Source organism: Phacochoerus africanus, chromosome 4 (assembly GCF_016906955.1).
Source record: "Phacochoerus africanus isolate WHEZ1 chromosome 4, ROS_Pafr_v1, whole genome shotgun sequence".
Classification (NCBI taxonomy): domain Eukaryota; kingdom Metazoa; phylum Chordata; class Mammalia; order Artiodactyla; family Suidae; genus Phacochoerus; species Phacochoerus africanus.
The window spans coordinates 48612340-48627212 of record NC_062547.1 but is presented as its reverse complement, the minus strand read 5'-3'; the positions used below and the strand labels follow the sequence as shown (position 1 = coordinate 48627212).

The following is a 14873-nucleotide window of genomic DNA, read 5'->3' as shown; positions in this document are numbered from 1 at the left end:
GCCCCCAGAAAAAAAACCCAGCGTTTAGAACTTTTAGCCCCACCCCCTGACCTGCTGGGATGGGAGAGGGGCTGGAGATTGAGTTCAGTCACCAATGGCCAGTGATTTAATTAATGAGTCCTTCAAGCAAACACAGAGGGGAAATAGCATGCCTGGAAAGGCCATGGAAGCCATATACCTAAGTACCCCGTCCATCTGGTGGTTTCCAAGTTGTTCAGTAAGATGTTTCTCTGAATTCTGTAAAGTCACTCTAGAAAGTTAGTTGAACCCAAGGGGGTGGGGGTGGTCCTTGAACCTCCAATCTATAGCTGGTTGGTCAGAAGCCCAGGTGACAACATGAGCTTATGATTGGCATCTGAAGTGGGGAGCCAGATCCCTGTGGGATCTGTGGCTGTCTCCAGGTAGATAGTGTCAAAATTCGGTTAAATTATAGGACACCCAGCTGCTGTCCTAGAATTGCCTGTTGCTGTGGGAGTGGGAGGACCCCATTGTCCCTGGGTACAGAATTCTTACTGCCATTAAAAAGTGACTTCAATGCATACCATTGAAAACTTTAAGAACCCTAAGGAATCATTAATTACTAGTTAGAATTCCGTCTTGTCAAAATACATTTATTGAGTGTACTAAATGCCCGTTACTGGAGATAGAAAATTTGTTAAAAATCTCTGTTCCAGGAGTTCCCATTGTGACTCAGTGGTAAGAACCCGACTAATATACATGAGCATGCAGGTTCGATCCCTGGCCTCGCTCAGTGGGTTAAGGGTCCTGTGTAGCTGTGGCTGTGTTTTAGGCCAGCAGCTGCAGCTCCAATTTGACCCCTAGCTTGGGAAATTCCATATGCTGCAGGTGTGGCCCTAAAAAGACAAAAAATAAAAAGTAAAAAATAAAAAATTAGCTTAAAAAAGATCTGTTCCTTAGGAATTCTTTCCTACTTTTCAAAGTAGGCAGGGGGGGGGGGGGGACATGAAAAATGCTCACAAAGTGGTTTTAAACCGTGTAAGTTTTAAGTGCCTGAGCCTCTGGTCCATCCCACTCCCTCCCCCTTGCCCTCCCCCTAAGCAATCACAAATCTATTCTCCAAGTCCATGATTTTCTTTTCTGTGGAAAGGTTTCATTTGTGCCGTATATTGGATTCTAGATATAAGTGATATCATATGGTATTTGTCTTTCTCTTTGGGCATGATAACGGGAGAAAAAAGAATGAATACATGCATGTGTAACTGGGTCACCACGCTGTACAGTAGAAAAAAAATTGTATTGGGGAAATAACAATTTAAAAAATAAAATAGGAGTTCCTGTCGTGGCGCACTAGTTAACGAATCCGACTAGGAACCATGAGGTTGTGGGTTTGGTCCCTGCCCTTGCTCAGTGGGTTAAGGATCTGGCGTTGCCGTGAGCTGTGGTGTAGGTTGCAGACGCGGCTCGGATCCCATGTTGCTGTGACTCTGGCGTAGGCCGGAGGCTACAGCTCCGATTGGCCCTCTAGCCTGGGAACGTCCATATGCCGCGGGAGCAGCCCAAAGAATAGCAAAAAGACAAAATAATAATGATAATAAATAAATAAATAAAAATAAAAAATAAAATAAAGGAAAACAAAAAGTTTAAAATGCCCATGGGTCCTTCATGAAACTACCCAGAAGCAATGCCGAACACATCTCCTAAAGGCTGGCCTTATGATTGTTGGAGAAGTGCACTTTAGCCTTTTGTTTGTGGCAGCTTAGCCAGGATTATTGGTGCTCAAAATTTCAGAAAAGGAAAAAGTCCCACTGACTTAGGCCTCGGACGGGTTTCTTCCTCAGATACAAACCTTGGCATTGCCACCTGCCACTCTTCTCTAGAGATCCAAGAGTCTGGCTTCACTGGCCTGTGGGCCATCTGAGAAGAGCTCTCTCAGTCATCTTTTTCAGTTTTCACACCAAACCAGAAGAAAGACCCACGTTTCCCCTCTTCCTCACACAGGGTTCAGAAGAAAAGAATTCCGTGGGAAGCTGGCTATTGCAATCACCGCCAACTTCATAAACAGAAACAGCACAGCTGAGGCCAAGGTGGAAGAGATTAGTGGCGTGGCTTTCATCTTCAATCAGAAGTTTTTTCAGGACCTTAAAGAAGAAACAGGTGGGACCTTCACCTTTTCCAAACTTGGCCACAAATTGGGCCATTGTCCCTGCTTCTCTGAAATGCACAGGGGGGCAGCTGGCTTTCCCAGCTCTTGGGACTTGGAAACTCATTCTGATAATGTGGAAGCAGGGAATTCCTCTTTAGGGTAATAATGAGCAGAATTCCTTCAGGGACAAGAGAGAGTCTTGAAGGGAAGTTCTAGATGTAGTACATGAAAGTAGATAAACATGGAGTTCCCATCCTGGCTCAGTAGTTAACAAATCTGACTAGTATCCATGAGGACATGGGTTCGATCCCTGGCCTCGCACAGTGGGTTAAGGAGCTGGCGGCGTTGCCGTGAGCTGTGGTGTAGGTTGCAGACCCAGCTCGGAACGCGTGTAGCTGTGGCTGTGGCATAGGCAGGCAGTTCGGATTAGACCCCTAGCCTGGGAATGTCCCAGGTGCGGCCCTAAAAAGACCAAAAAAAAAAACATGTATTTACTCAGGAGACATTTACTGAGTGCCTGTTGAATGCTCAATATCATGGGATACAAAGTCCAAGTTGACACAGTCCCCTCCCAACAGTGGCTCCTTGACCAGGGAGGGCCAGCCACATAAACCATCCTAATGCAGGCTGGTAGGTCCATGCCCAAGGTCAGTGTGAGGGTCACGGAGCGCTCTGAGGGGGAGCCAGTAACCTCCGGGTGCTCCCTGAAGAAGCATAGGTACTTTTTTCAGTGGGCCAGTTGTCCTTCCCCCGAGGGATGTCCGGGGATGCTAGGGAGGGAGTGGAGTGACACTCACACAGGGGCATCTGTTGTCCCCCAGTTGCGGTCTTGAGGAAAGAGAGGATGCATTCATTTACTCAGTAACTATTTATTGAACGTTTACTGTGTGCCAAATGCTATTCAAGGATGTGAGATAAAGCAATGGACAAAAACAAGCAAAACCCCTCTCTTGGAGCTTATTTTCTATCAGGAGAGGAGTCCATCATGAATCAGAAAAGAAGTTCCCATTGTGGCTCAGCAGGTTAAGAACCCAACACAGTGTCCGTGAAGATGCAAGTTTGATCCCGGGCCTCACTCAGTGGGTTAAGGATCCGGCATTGCTGCAAGCTGCGGTGGAGGTTGCAGATGTAGCTCATATCTGGGCTTTTTAACCTGATTTTAAATATATATATATATATTAATATATATTCTCAGAGTTCCCATCATGGCTTAGGGGGAACAAATCTGACTAGCATCTTTGAGGATGCAGGTTCGATCCCTGGCCTCGCTCAGTGGGTTTAAGGATCCAGTGTTGCTGTAAGCTGTGGTGCAGTCAGAGATAACAGCTCGAATCTGGTGTGGCTGTGGCCAGCAGCTGTAGCCCTGATTAGACCCCTAGCCTGGGAACCCCCATATGCTGAGGATGTAGCCCTAAAATGACATAAATAAATAAATAAATAAAATTCTCCTTGAGAAGGCAGTGTAACAATTTTAAATAAAATTTTCTACTAAAAATAAATCATTAACACCCAGCACCACCTTGCAGGGGAATAGTCTTCATTTTCACATAGTTCTTTTCTGTGATTTTCTGCCAGCATCCTTACTTTTTATTTGGCTAGGGCTTTCATCATAGTGTCAATACTCTGTGATTCTGCTTTCCTCATTGAGCATCAGATTTGAAATATTGTCCTTTGTGCCTAGTCCTCCTGATGGTTGGGCTTGGCAGAACAGTCCATGAAGGACATGTCTTGTCTCTGCTGAAGCATCTAAACCAGGGGTTGGCAAACCATGGCCTGCCATGTGTTTTTGTGCTGCCTTCAAGCTAAGAATGGTTTTAATATTTTTGAACGGCTCCAGAAAAATCAAAAGAATATTTTGTGACAAATCGAAAATTCTATGAAATTCAAGTTCCAGTGTCTGTGAGTACAGGTTTACTGGAATGCAGCCAGGCTGGTGTTTACCATGGTACCTGTGGCTGCTCCACTATGAGGTCTTGTGACACAGACCGGATGGGCCACAAAGCCCAAATATTTACTCTTTGGCCCTTTATGGAAAAAGCTTGTGGACCTCTGATTTAAACCTTTCAGTTATTTACTGTTACCAATAAAACTGCTTCTGTTGGGTTATTTCCATAAGAGAGTTTTCTAGGAAGGGGATTAGTTATTGAGCCAGATTCTGCCTCTCACTGGCCCCAGTGATGTGTGTCCACTACATGGCCCTCTGAGTGTCACCAGGGTGGCATTATTCTACTTTAAAAAAAAAAAAAAAAAGAGTGGGGGAAAAAATGTAATTGTAATGTATACATGTAAGGATAACCTGACCCCCTTGCTGTACAGTGGGAAAATAAAAAAAATTATAAAAAAAAAAAGAAAGTATTTCCTTTCAGCATATTATGTCATTTTGAATGATTTAGGAGTTCTCTAGCCCCCCCCCCACCTAAAAAAACAGGAAAATAAATGCTTAAATAAACCACCAAATATAAATTATGACAGGACATTGTGTGTGTTTTTCTGAATGTTTCAATGAGCTTCCTTTTCACTTTGCTGTGGTGCAGTCGGAGATAACAGCTCGAATCTGGTGTGGCTGTGGCCAGCAGCTGTAGCCCTGATTAGACCCCTAGCCTGGGAACCCCCATATGCCGAGGGTGTAGCCCTAAAATGACATAAATAAATAAATAAATAAAATTCTCCTTGAGAAGGCAGTGTAACAATTTTAAATAAAATTTAAAATTTGCCATTCAACAGCAATGTCCCTCACCTTTGCCATTCAACAGCAATGTCCCTCACAGAGTGACAGTGATGAATTTCCTTGGATCTTCTGGGGGGCCCTCTGCCTTGATGGTTGTTTCCTATTTAACAGTAATAAAGGTGTTTCCATGGTTACCCCACATGCCTCTATGGTAACAGCCGATAAGTTGCCTTTACCCTTCAAAAAAAAAAGCCAAACCAGTAGTTCTCAAACTTGAGGGTGAATCAGAGTCACTTGTAAGGCTTGTTCAAGCACAGATGGCTGGCCAGACCACTAGAGTTTCCCATTCAGTAGGTCTGGGGTCAGGCCCCAATTTTTTTTTTTTTTTTTTTTTTGGTCTTTTTAGGGCTGCACCTGTGGCATGTGGAAGTTCCCAGGCTAGGGGTCGAATCAGAGCTGCTGCTGCCAGCCTACACCACAGCCACAGCAACGTGGGATCCCAGCCACATCTGCGACCTACATCACAGCTCACAGCAATGCTGGATCCTTAACCCACTGAGCAAGGCCAGGGATGGAACCTGCATCCTCATGGATACTAGTAGGGTTCATTAACCATTGAGCTACGATGGGAACTCCTAGGACCCCATCATTTGCATTTCTAGGAAGTTCTCCAGTAATGCCTCTGCTGCTGGCTGGGGATCCGACTTTGAGAAATACTGCCTTAGCTCTCATCTTACAGCATTGTTTTAAATGCAGAAACCTAGTCTATAAAGTGTTTTGCAATTGGTGAAAAGCCCAAAAAGATATAACCCAGTCCTCTAATTGAGTTGTTCCTACCAGGGTATGTGGGTTTTCGCACACAGCAGGGAGATGGTAGAAACATGCTTTAGCAGTCTTTGGTGAAGTCCCACAGCTCTTTTGCATCTCTGGCCACATCGAAGCCACTGTGAATGGGACTTGGAATCCGACAGGCTGAGGTTCAGATCCTAATTCTGTCACCACTTAGCTGCTATGCCACAGACAGCACTGTGCCTCCTTGCAGCATATACTCAACTCTGACTCGAAATACTGGTCCACAGCCCTGAAGGGCCTTATGACTTTTAAAAGAAATAGTGGCTTAATCATATTGCAATACACTTATGTATCAAATCAACATGTTGTACACCTTAAACTTACACAATATTATATCTCCCTTTAAAAAGAAAAGGAATAGGGAGTTCCCGTCCTGGCTCAGCGGAAACCAATCTGACGAGCATCCATGAGGACACAGGTTCAATCCCTGGCCTCGCTCAGTGGGTTAAGAATCCAGCGTTGCTGTGAGCCGTGGTGTAGCTTGCAGAATTGGCTTGGATCTGACGTTGCTGTGGCTGTGGTGTAGGCCAGTTCCACAGCTCTGATTCCGCCTTTAGCCTGGAAACTTCCATATGCCTCGGGTGTGGCCCTAAAAAGACCAAAAAAAAAGGAAAGAAAAAAGAAAAGGAATAGTAACTTTGTGGGACTGTGAATGCTAGCTATGTTGACTTGGGTGAGGTTTTATCTTTGCCCCGCCAGTATGTCTGATAAACATGAATATGCTGCAGGTAAGTAATGAGACTTTTAACGAAGCAAAGCAGAGCTCTTGACACACAGAAGGCACCGAAGAAGTAATACTCAGCCTATCCACCTTCTCTTTTCAGGAATTGATCTTGAGAACATTGTTTACTACAAGGACTGCACCCACTATTTTGTCATGACCGCCAAGAAGCAGAGCTTGCTTGACAAAGGTGTCATCATTAATGTACGTATCTCCTGGCTGTAAGGTCCTGTCTTTCCCTTTGTGACCTGGGCTGGCAGCATCAGCGGGAACAGATGTCATCCTGCCAGAGACTGAGCAAGTGGGGGTGGGGGAGGGAGAGGAATGGACCAACCACCCCCCACCCCCCACACTTCCTTCTCCTTGGTGGTGCGTGTGTGTTGGGTGTGGGAGCCCACACGGACAAATTCAGGCAGAGGTGATTCTGCAGAGCTGGGCTGGGGGCAATGTTTAGAGCCTCAGCCAGGTGTTAGGGTGGGCTTTTTCCACTAAGAGACAAGCTGAGTCTTTACCTTCCACATCTCTCATTTATTCCCGCCGCCTTTGCTGAGGGTCACACATCACTCAGAGGCAAGATGGGGGTTTCTTGTCCTAGTGGGACACAGGCACTTTCCCTTGTGAACGTCACACTGCCACCCCGTTGTCACGGTGTTGGGGAAAGCTCTACTGCACTTCAGAAGACTCAAGTTCAGTCTCGGCTTGGGCCCGTCTCTAACTCAAGACTGTGACTAAACTGCTTGCCTTCTCTGTACCTCAGTCTTCTCATCTGGAGAATGGGAATAATAATTTCTGTCTACAAGGGCTGTTCAGGAGTTCCCGTCGTGGCTCAGTGGTTAACGAACCTGACTAGTATCCATGAGGACATGGGTTTGACCCCTGGCCTCGCTCAGTGGATTAAGGACCCAGGGTGGCCATGAGCTGCAGTGTAGGTCATAGACCCAGCTTGGATCTGGTGTTGCTGTGTCTGTGACATCTGCTGGCAGCTATAGCTCCCATTCGACCCCTAGCCTGGGAACCTCCATATGCCACGAGTGAGGCCCTAAAAAGACGAAACACAAATAAATAAATAATAAAAGGGCTGTTCAGAGGAATAAGTTTTTAAACGTGTAAAGAGCACTTGGCCTGAAGTCGGTTTGGCAATTCCCTCCATTACTTCTCTGCCTGGTTCGGACACCTGCTTTTTTGTCCTGCTGGCTCCCCGGCCCCTGCTTCCTGTCTGTGCACTTTTCATGCTCAAACAAGAGAGCAGGGCTGCAACAAAGGAGCACATGGAGTGGCTGGCCCTGGGACGGCAGCTTCTTTGATTGGGCTTCAACCCTCCCTGAGCCCCTATTCCTGTTGCTGCTGCTGTAGCCTCAAGATAAGGATCGTGCAGTCCAAGGTCAACTGGCTCTCCAGTGTCAGCCCGCAGCCCAGGCAGCACGGTGACCATTCATTGCTGCTTGTCAGAGAAGAATGTGCCTGTCCTCACGCCAGCTTGTGCTGGCAGCCGACTGGGCGGCATTAGTAACCCAGCCCTCCCCTGGGCCTCCTCCACATCAGCTCAGGCCTTTGCTAAGAGCCTGAGTCGCTGGACCGGAGGCTGGGAATGGGGTGGGGTTGGGAGGAGTGGGGGTTTCATGACGCCGACTTAGCACAATCAGCAGATGTGTGAGCAGTGGGTTTCAACATCTGGTGCCCCCCTGCTGACCCGGTCTGTGGAAGGCGAGGCCATGTCCTCCTTTTTCCCTCTGCTCCACAGGTGTCCCTCCCAAAGTTACCTCCCCTGTTGGTTGGGATGCCTATGTCAGATAGTGAAGAACTAATTGGGGTCTAGGGTGCAGGCACAGAGGAGGGGATTGGGAGGCTCTTGCAGGCCCACCCCTGGGGAGTCAGGCCAAGTTTGACTTGGGGTTCCTATTTCACTAGCCAAGGACTCTGGCCTCTTGGGATGCTGAGGTTCCTCCAGGTCATCTCAGGGTCTTTGTCCTGGCCACAACATGTTGCCATGGTAACTTGATTCCTTGGCTTTCATCAGAGCCCCTCCATGCTCCTGTCCCAGGTTCTGTGTCATGGCATAGGTAGGTGGGAATGCCTCGCTCTGGTCCTGCCGTGGCTACAGGAACTGGGAACAGATCCCAGGCCTGTGGTTGTTCTCACCAAGGCCTGTCTTCTCCCTCAGAGCATCTCTGAGCATCCTCTGAGCTGGTGCAGAAGGGTCTCTGGGTATAGTATATAAACTCTAGAAATTGGAGGCCATGGATGGACGTGGGAGAACTGGACACCATTTGGTTCAGGAGCCCTGACTTTAGTCTCCAGGTGTGTGGCCAAGTTCTATAGCATTTGCCTAAGCTGGAAGTTGATCTGTCTACACTGAACTACTTAAATTAACATTCTTCTCTTGCTCCCAGAGGAATGGCAAGTCCTCTGTTTTCTTGTCCCTGTATAAGTCTGCATCTTTCTCAAGACACACAAGGTGCTGAGGCAATGTTTGTTGAATGACTGACTGACCTTCTTCCTCAGGGATTCCTGCTGATCTCTAGACTTCTTTCTGTGACTACTGCCGGGAGAGTAAAGTTTCTCCTCAGGAAACCCTGCCTCTGGGCTCCCAGCTGTGGCCATCTTGCTCCCCCCAGGAGAGCAGCCCATCCCTCCTGGACCCTACCTCTACTGGCCCATAAACATGCAGGCTTGGTCTGACCTCAGTAGGAGGGAGCTTGTTTGCCAGGTGGTTGAAGTGGACAGATACACATCACACTGGTCTTTGATGCCAAGTCAACCCTCTTTTGAAGCAGTGAACAAGCATCGCCTGACCTTTTCTTCTGGTCCACAGCCTTTCCCACCTCCACGCTTGGAAAGATTCCTATAGGATTCCCCAGCCTTCTCTCATTTTGCTGCTTCCCTCTCTACTGCCCCACCTCCATCTAGGATCCAGCCTCTCTTCAGTTCCCCAGGCCTGTGGAAGATGGGGCCCTAATTCACCACTGGCTTTATCTTCATTTAGTGCTCCTTTTCAGCTCTGCCTACTTTATTATAGTCCTGACCCCATTTTTCTCTCTCATCTTCATTCTCACCAGCTCCCTACAAATCTGCCTCTGCCATCCACTCACTCACCGGGGACCTCCTACCCTGCAAAGCCCCTCCCAGCAGCCCTTGGCCAGGTGACTGTCATCCCGGGGGCGTCTGCCCCTTGGCCAGGTCCCCACAGTCCTGCGTGTGGCATCCGCACCAAGGGCTGCCTTTGTAGTACAATATCCACACTTGTCCATCACCTGGTCCTCGCAGGGGTGCTTGTGGCCTGTTTTGAAGAGGGGGTATTTCTGAAATCTCTCCATTCATTCATCCACACCTTCAGGGAGGGAGTGCACCTGTGATGTAAGAACAGGTCTGAGAAAGGAAAGAGAATAACAGGAGCCCCAGCCTGAAGGCCATGACCTGACAAAGGGGCCAGCGCTGGATTCGATTTAGGTGACATGGTTCGGATGTGGACATATTAGAATTTCTGGGAAATCATGGCTGTTAGGAAAATGGACACTAGGTCACTGTTTGTAGGTGAGGCTGTGCCTTCTAAGACCTTTATAAATGCTCCTGCTGGTGTCCCGGATGGGTCCAAGATGCACTTTGCCATATGCTGTGGTTTGTACCATCCTGACTTAATTAGGGATAGGAATTCCCATTCACTGAGCACGTCCCGGTTCCCAGGCATCAGGCTGGGGAGTTCACATACACAGTCTCATTTGCTCTTCACATGAGTCTGTGCAGGAGATTTTGATATTCTCATTTTACAAAGGAGACTATGGAAACTCCGAGACGTTCCATAACTTGCCCAAGTTGACTAGTCAGTAAACAGCAGAGATGGAATATGACCTGTTGATCTCACTGACCCCAAGGCCCGAGTTGGTCTTACAGGCTGGTTCCCTGCCCCCACGCCCCAGCCCAAGGGATTTGCACTTTCAGTATCACCTTTTGGGAAAGATAGTCTTTTCGTCTCTGTTGCCACACAAGGAGCAGCTTTGTCTCTGGGTGACGTCCAAGAGTTCATGGCCAGGGTCCCTATAGTCCTAGTCCTCCAAGCTCAGGGTTCTCCCCCACCCCCACCCCACCCCCCGCTCCAGCAGGGAAGTGTAACAATTCACACTCCAAGAGCAGGGCAGGGCCCTGAGCAGCCCTCAGCCTGTAGAGAGCAGGGGTAAACCAGAACGATTGAAGAGTCAGGCCAGGCATCTGGTTCTTTTTTGGACTCATTTGACCACTTACCACAGCATTGCTGGACCCCTGTAGCTTAGCTTAGTCCATTATAAAATTACTCTTAATGACTCTTCTGTGTTTTACTTTTTATTCAAAGTTATCAGAAGAAGCAGCCCTAGGAAATGAGCTTCTGTATCTGCTGCAAGATCGCTATTGAGTTCACTGCTCATTATGACACAATGTTCTCTATCAAAATTCCTCTGTCAGACAGTTCTTTGAGAATTTACTGCCAGGAAAAAATTGCCTCCCCAAGGAATTTCTGTGCTTCCTTCTTTCTGATAAAGGAAAGCCCTGTAATATATCACATTTCCCTTTTGCTTTGGATGCCAGGAAGCTCAACGCCAAATTTGATCCTTCATCACAACTCTCTTAATGTTCACAGATGGCTGATTTGGTTCCTCTTTATTCCTTTGGCCCTGATTTTCTGTTTCTGTTTTGATTAGCCTCTCTGCAAACCCACCCCAAGTCCTTTGGTGAAGAAGCGGGTGTGAATCCTTGGCCTTCCGAGGGGCAGGCTGTGACACCATGCTCTTGTTCTTTCCCCCAGGACTACATCGACACAGAGATGCTGCTGTGCGCAGAGAATGTGAACCAGGACAACCTGCTTTCCTATGCACGCGAAGCTGCAGACTTTGCCACCAATTACCAGCTGCCGTCTTTAGACTTCGCCATGAACCATTACGGACAGCCTGACGTGGCCATGTTCGACTTCACGTCCATGTACGCCTCTGAGAACGCGGCCCTGGTGCGCGAGCGACAGTCACACCAGCTGCTCGTGGCCCTGGTGGGCGACAGCTTGCTTGAGGTACCACCTGCCTTTGGAGCCCCCTCCTTGCTGCTGCGACACAGATCCCCACACGACTCTTCTAACTGGCAGCGTGCGTCATCCTGCAGCCCCAGAAAAGGACAGGCTCTTTGCCAACTGGCAGGATTCGGCCGAGCCCATCCTGGCCTCGGAGCCTGCCCTTGGATGAAATTCAGAGGAGCAGTGCTGCCTGGGTACAAGCAGGAGAGCTTTCTCTTGCCCCTCTGAATTCTTCTGAACTGAATTTGTGGTTGAACTACAAAATGAAGCAGCCCCTGTCTCAACTTCATGGGCCATTCTTGGAGCGTATAGATCCTTAGCTGAGCCAAGACTTCTTCCTCCAGGGAGATCTCTGTGGCCTTTGAGCCTAGAGATCTTATAGGAGCAAGAAAGGAGTGTGGGCCCCCAAATCTAGTTTCCATCCATGGCCTCCCTGCTCAGACTATTTCCCAGAAAATCTGCAGATGCGAGGTTTCTTAGATTAAATGAATGCTTTCAGAAGGGATAAATTTTTATCTTAATGTAAGCACTGACTGAAAAATGCGGATGTATTTATCCCAAGTTAGCATCAAATTTCAAACCATGCTTTGTGTGCACACGGAACAGTTTAGTTAGAACTTAGCTTTGGTGAATCAAGGCTTGCTCACCACGGTGTGCAGACCATAACCTCAGCTCCTTGCTTAAGCACCCAGCACTCCCTCTGCTTCTGTCACAGGCCTCCCTCGCAGCTTTCTCTCACGCTGTTCCCCTCCTGTGCTTTCTGCTGCACCCGAACCATATGAGCTGTTTTTCCATCAGCCTCCGTCATTTTCCTGCCACCAAGACTTTGCCCACACTGGAGATCAGAATCCTGGAGTTCCTGTCGTGGCTCAGTGGTTAACGAATCCAACTAGGAACCATGAGGTTGCGGGTTCGATCCCTGGCCTTGCTCAGTGGGTTAAGGATCTGGCGTTGCCATGAGCGGTGGTGTAGGTTGCAGACACGGCTCAGATCCTGCGTTGCTGTGGCTGTGGTGGAGGCCAGCAGCTGTAGCTCTGATTAGATCCCTAGCCTGGGAACCTCCGTATGCCATGGATGTGGCCCTAGAAAAAGACAAAAAAAAAAAAAAGATCAGAATCCTTAAAAATCTTTAAAATCAGCATGAATGCCATTCTTTTTTGAATTTTTAAATTTATTTTTAATTTTTTGTCTTTTTAGGGCTGCACCTGCAGCATGTGGAGGTTCCCAGGCTAGGGGTCGCATCGGAGCTGTAGCTACTGGCCTATACCACAGCCACAGCAACAACAGATCCAAGCCGTATCTGTGACCTATATCAGTTCACAGCACTGCCAGATCCTTAACCCCCCAGTGAGGCTAGGGATCGAACCCGCATCTTCATGGATGCTAGTCGGGTTCATTAACCACTGAGCCACAACGGGAACTCCACGACTGCAATTCTTTTCTGAAGCTTTCCCTGATTTCAGTCTCCCTTCCCCAGGGTGGAAATTTGCCTCTGCCTTTTTGAGCCCCCAAGGAAGTCTTACGATTCCTATGTCATAGCACCTTTGCCTCTGACTTTGTGCGACAGCCATTTGTGTCTGTGGTGAATCCTAGTGGGCTGCCCTGGCACCTTTCTGTCCTCCCCCCACCCCCAACGCCGCGCCTCACACAGGTCTGGCAATCTCCGAGTGCTGGAAAGAAGGGGATGGCAGGCTGGGAATCACTCGAGTCAACCAGAACGTTGCATGTTTCCTTTGCAGCCATTCTGGCCCATGGGCACCGGCTGTGCCCGCGGCTTCCTGGCCGCCTTCGACACGGCATGGATGGTGAAGAGCTGGGACCAGGGCACTCCTCCCCTGGAGCTGCTGGCCGAAAGGTGACTATTGACAGCAGGACCCTTAGCTGGGAGCAGGGCCGGGTCAAAACTCAAGCAGGAGAGGCAGCGAGGCTGCATAAACCTGGGGCCTCTGTCCTCTTTCATCTGCTTTCCCCCCATGTGGCCTCATTTGATCACTGGGGTCCCCAAGGAAACTTCCTCCATCATGACCTACCTCTGTCAGTGACTTTCCCTGGGAGCCAGGCCCTTATGCACTGGATACCAAAGAGAATCACCATCTGGTATCCAGAAGTCGGGGTCCTTGGCACTGCTGAGACCCTGAGGAGCCAGAAGAGGTCGAGGGGAAGCTTCCATTGCAGCACTGAGCCCGATCCTAGTGGGAGCTGATCTCCTAGGTCGCTTCTGCTGCTGAGATCCTGGACCTCCACCCAGACCCCTGCTGCTGGCCACGTGGCTGTGACAGCTGGGGAACCAGGAGAAGTCAGAGCTGGCGGGAGGGGAGAGGCCTCTGCTGGGCTTGGGTGTGGAGATTTGTGGTCATGGGGGACCAGCCCCAGGAGGCAGCGTGGCTGAGGGGTGGTTAAAACAAAACTGCAGGTTGCTGGGCTGCCAGCTCTGAGTCCCTGCCCTCTGCCCAGTGGGGGAGGCCAGCATCCCTGCCTCCCAGACTCCCTCCTGCTTCCTCTCAGCCCTGTTGCCCCTGTCCTGCTTTGCAGATCTCAGGAACCAGGAGGGCCAGGAATTGCTGGGAAGGGTTATACAAACACATCTAAAAAGCTCTTGAAAACAAGGGAAGGGGGGACAGGGGGAGGGGTGGGGACCAAGGCCCAAGGCTACAAGAGCAATCTTTGACTCCTGGGCTCCGCTTCACTCCAGAGAAAGTCTTTACCGGCTCTTACCTCAGACAACCCCAGAGAACATCAACAAGAACTTTGAGCAGTACACGTTGGACCCCGGGACACGGTACCCAAACCTCAACTCAAACTGTGTGAGGCCCCATCAGGTAAGGCCCTCCGTGGAGTCCCATCTGGGGAATCGTGCTCTGAGCAGTGGGAAGAGGGAGGGCACCTAGACTCTTGGTACATCCTTGGGCCTGAGGCCACTAATGACCCTTGGCTTAAAGGGGGGACAATTCCTCTCTCTAGAAAAGCTACAGAGTCAAGGCAGCATCTCTCTAAGCCCACAGATGAGAAATAGACCCCATGTAAGCGTATGTCCACACACGGATGTGAATTTACATGTGTTTATCACTGAGCATATGCTTGCTGCGCCTACCTCTTAAATAAGCTACTTGATCAAATATCAAGTCCTTTGCACTCCAGGCCCTAGAGTCTAGTCCCATTGACTTAGAGCCACACAACCTCCTACCTCTTCAATCAATAACGCAAAGGTATGGGTGTTCCTGTTGTGGCGCAGCAGAAACAAATCCGACTAGGAACCATGAGGTTGCGGAAACAAATCCGACTAGGAACCATGAGGTTGCAGGTTCGATCCCTGGCCTCGCTCAGTGGGTTAACGAGCCAGCGTTGCCGTGAGTGGTGGTGTAGGTCGCAGATGCGGCTCAGATCCTACATTGCTGTGGCTGTGGCGTAGGCTGCCAGCTGTAGCTCCGATTGAACCTCTAGCCTGGGAACCTCTGTATGCCACGGATGCGGCCCTAGAAAGCAAAAAAAAAGAGAA

General features: G+C 49.1%; 1 protein-coding gene across 3 annotated transcripts in view; it reads left to right on the top strand.

Annotated features, from left to right (window-relative positions):
* Window positions 1-14873, top strand: part of MICAL2 (microtubule associated monooxygenase, calponin and LIM domain containing 2) — a 255526-nt gene that overhangs the window by 111926 nt on the left and 128727 nt on the right. For all 3 annotated transcript variants that reach the window (XM_047776272.1, XM_047776271.1, XM_047776273.1), the window contains exons 7-11: window positions 1960-2115; window positions 6449-6549; window positions 11120-11377; window positions 13117-13232; window positions 14070-14196. In XM_047776272.1, the coding sequence (XP_047632228.1) occupies window positions 1960-2115; window positions 6449-6549; window positions 11120-11377; window positions 13117-13232; window positions 14070-14196 (758 nt within the window). The remainder of the gene's footprint in view (window positions 1-1959; window positions 2116-6448; window positions 6550-11119; window positions 11378-13116; window positions 13233-14069; window positions 14197-14873) is intronic.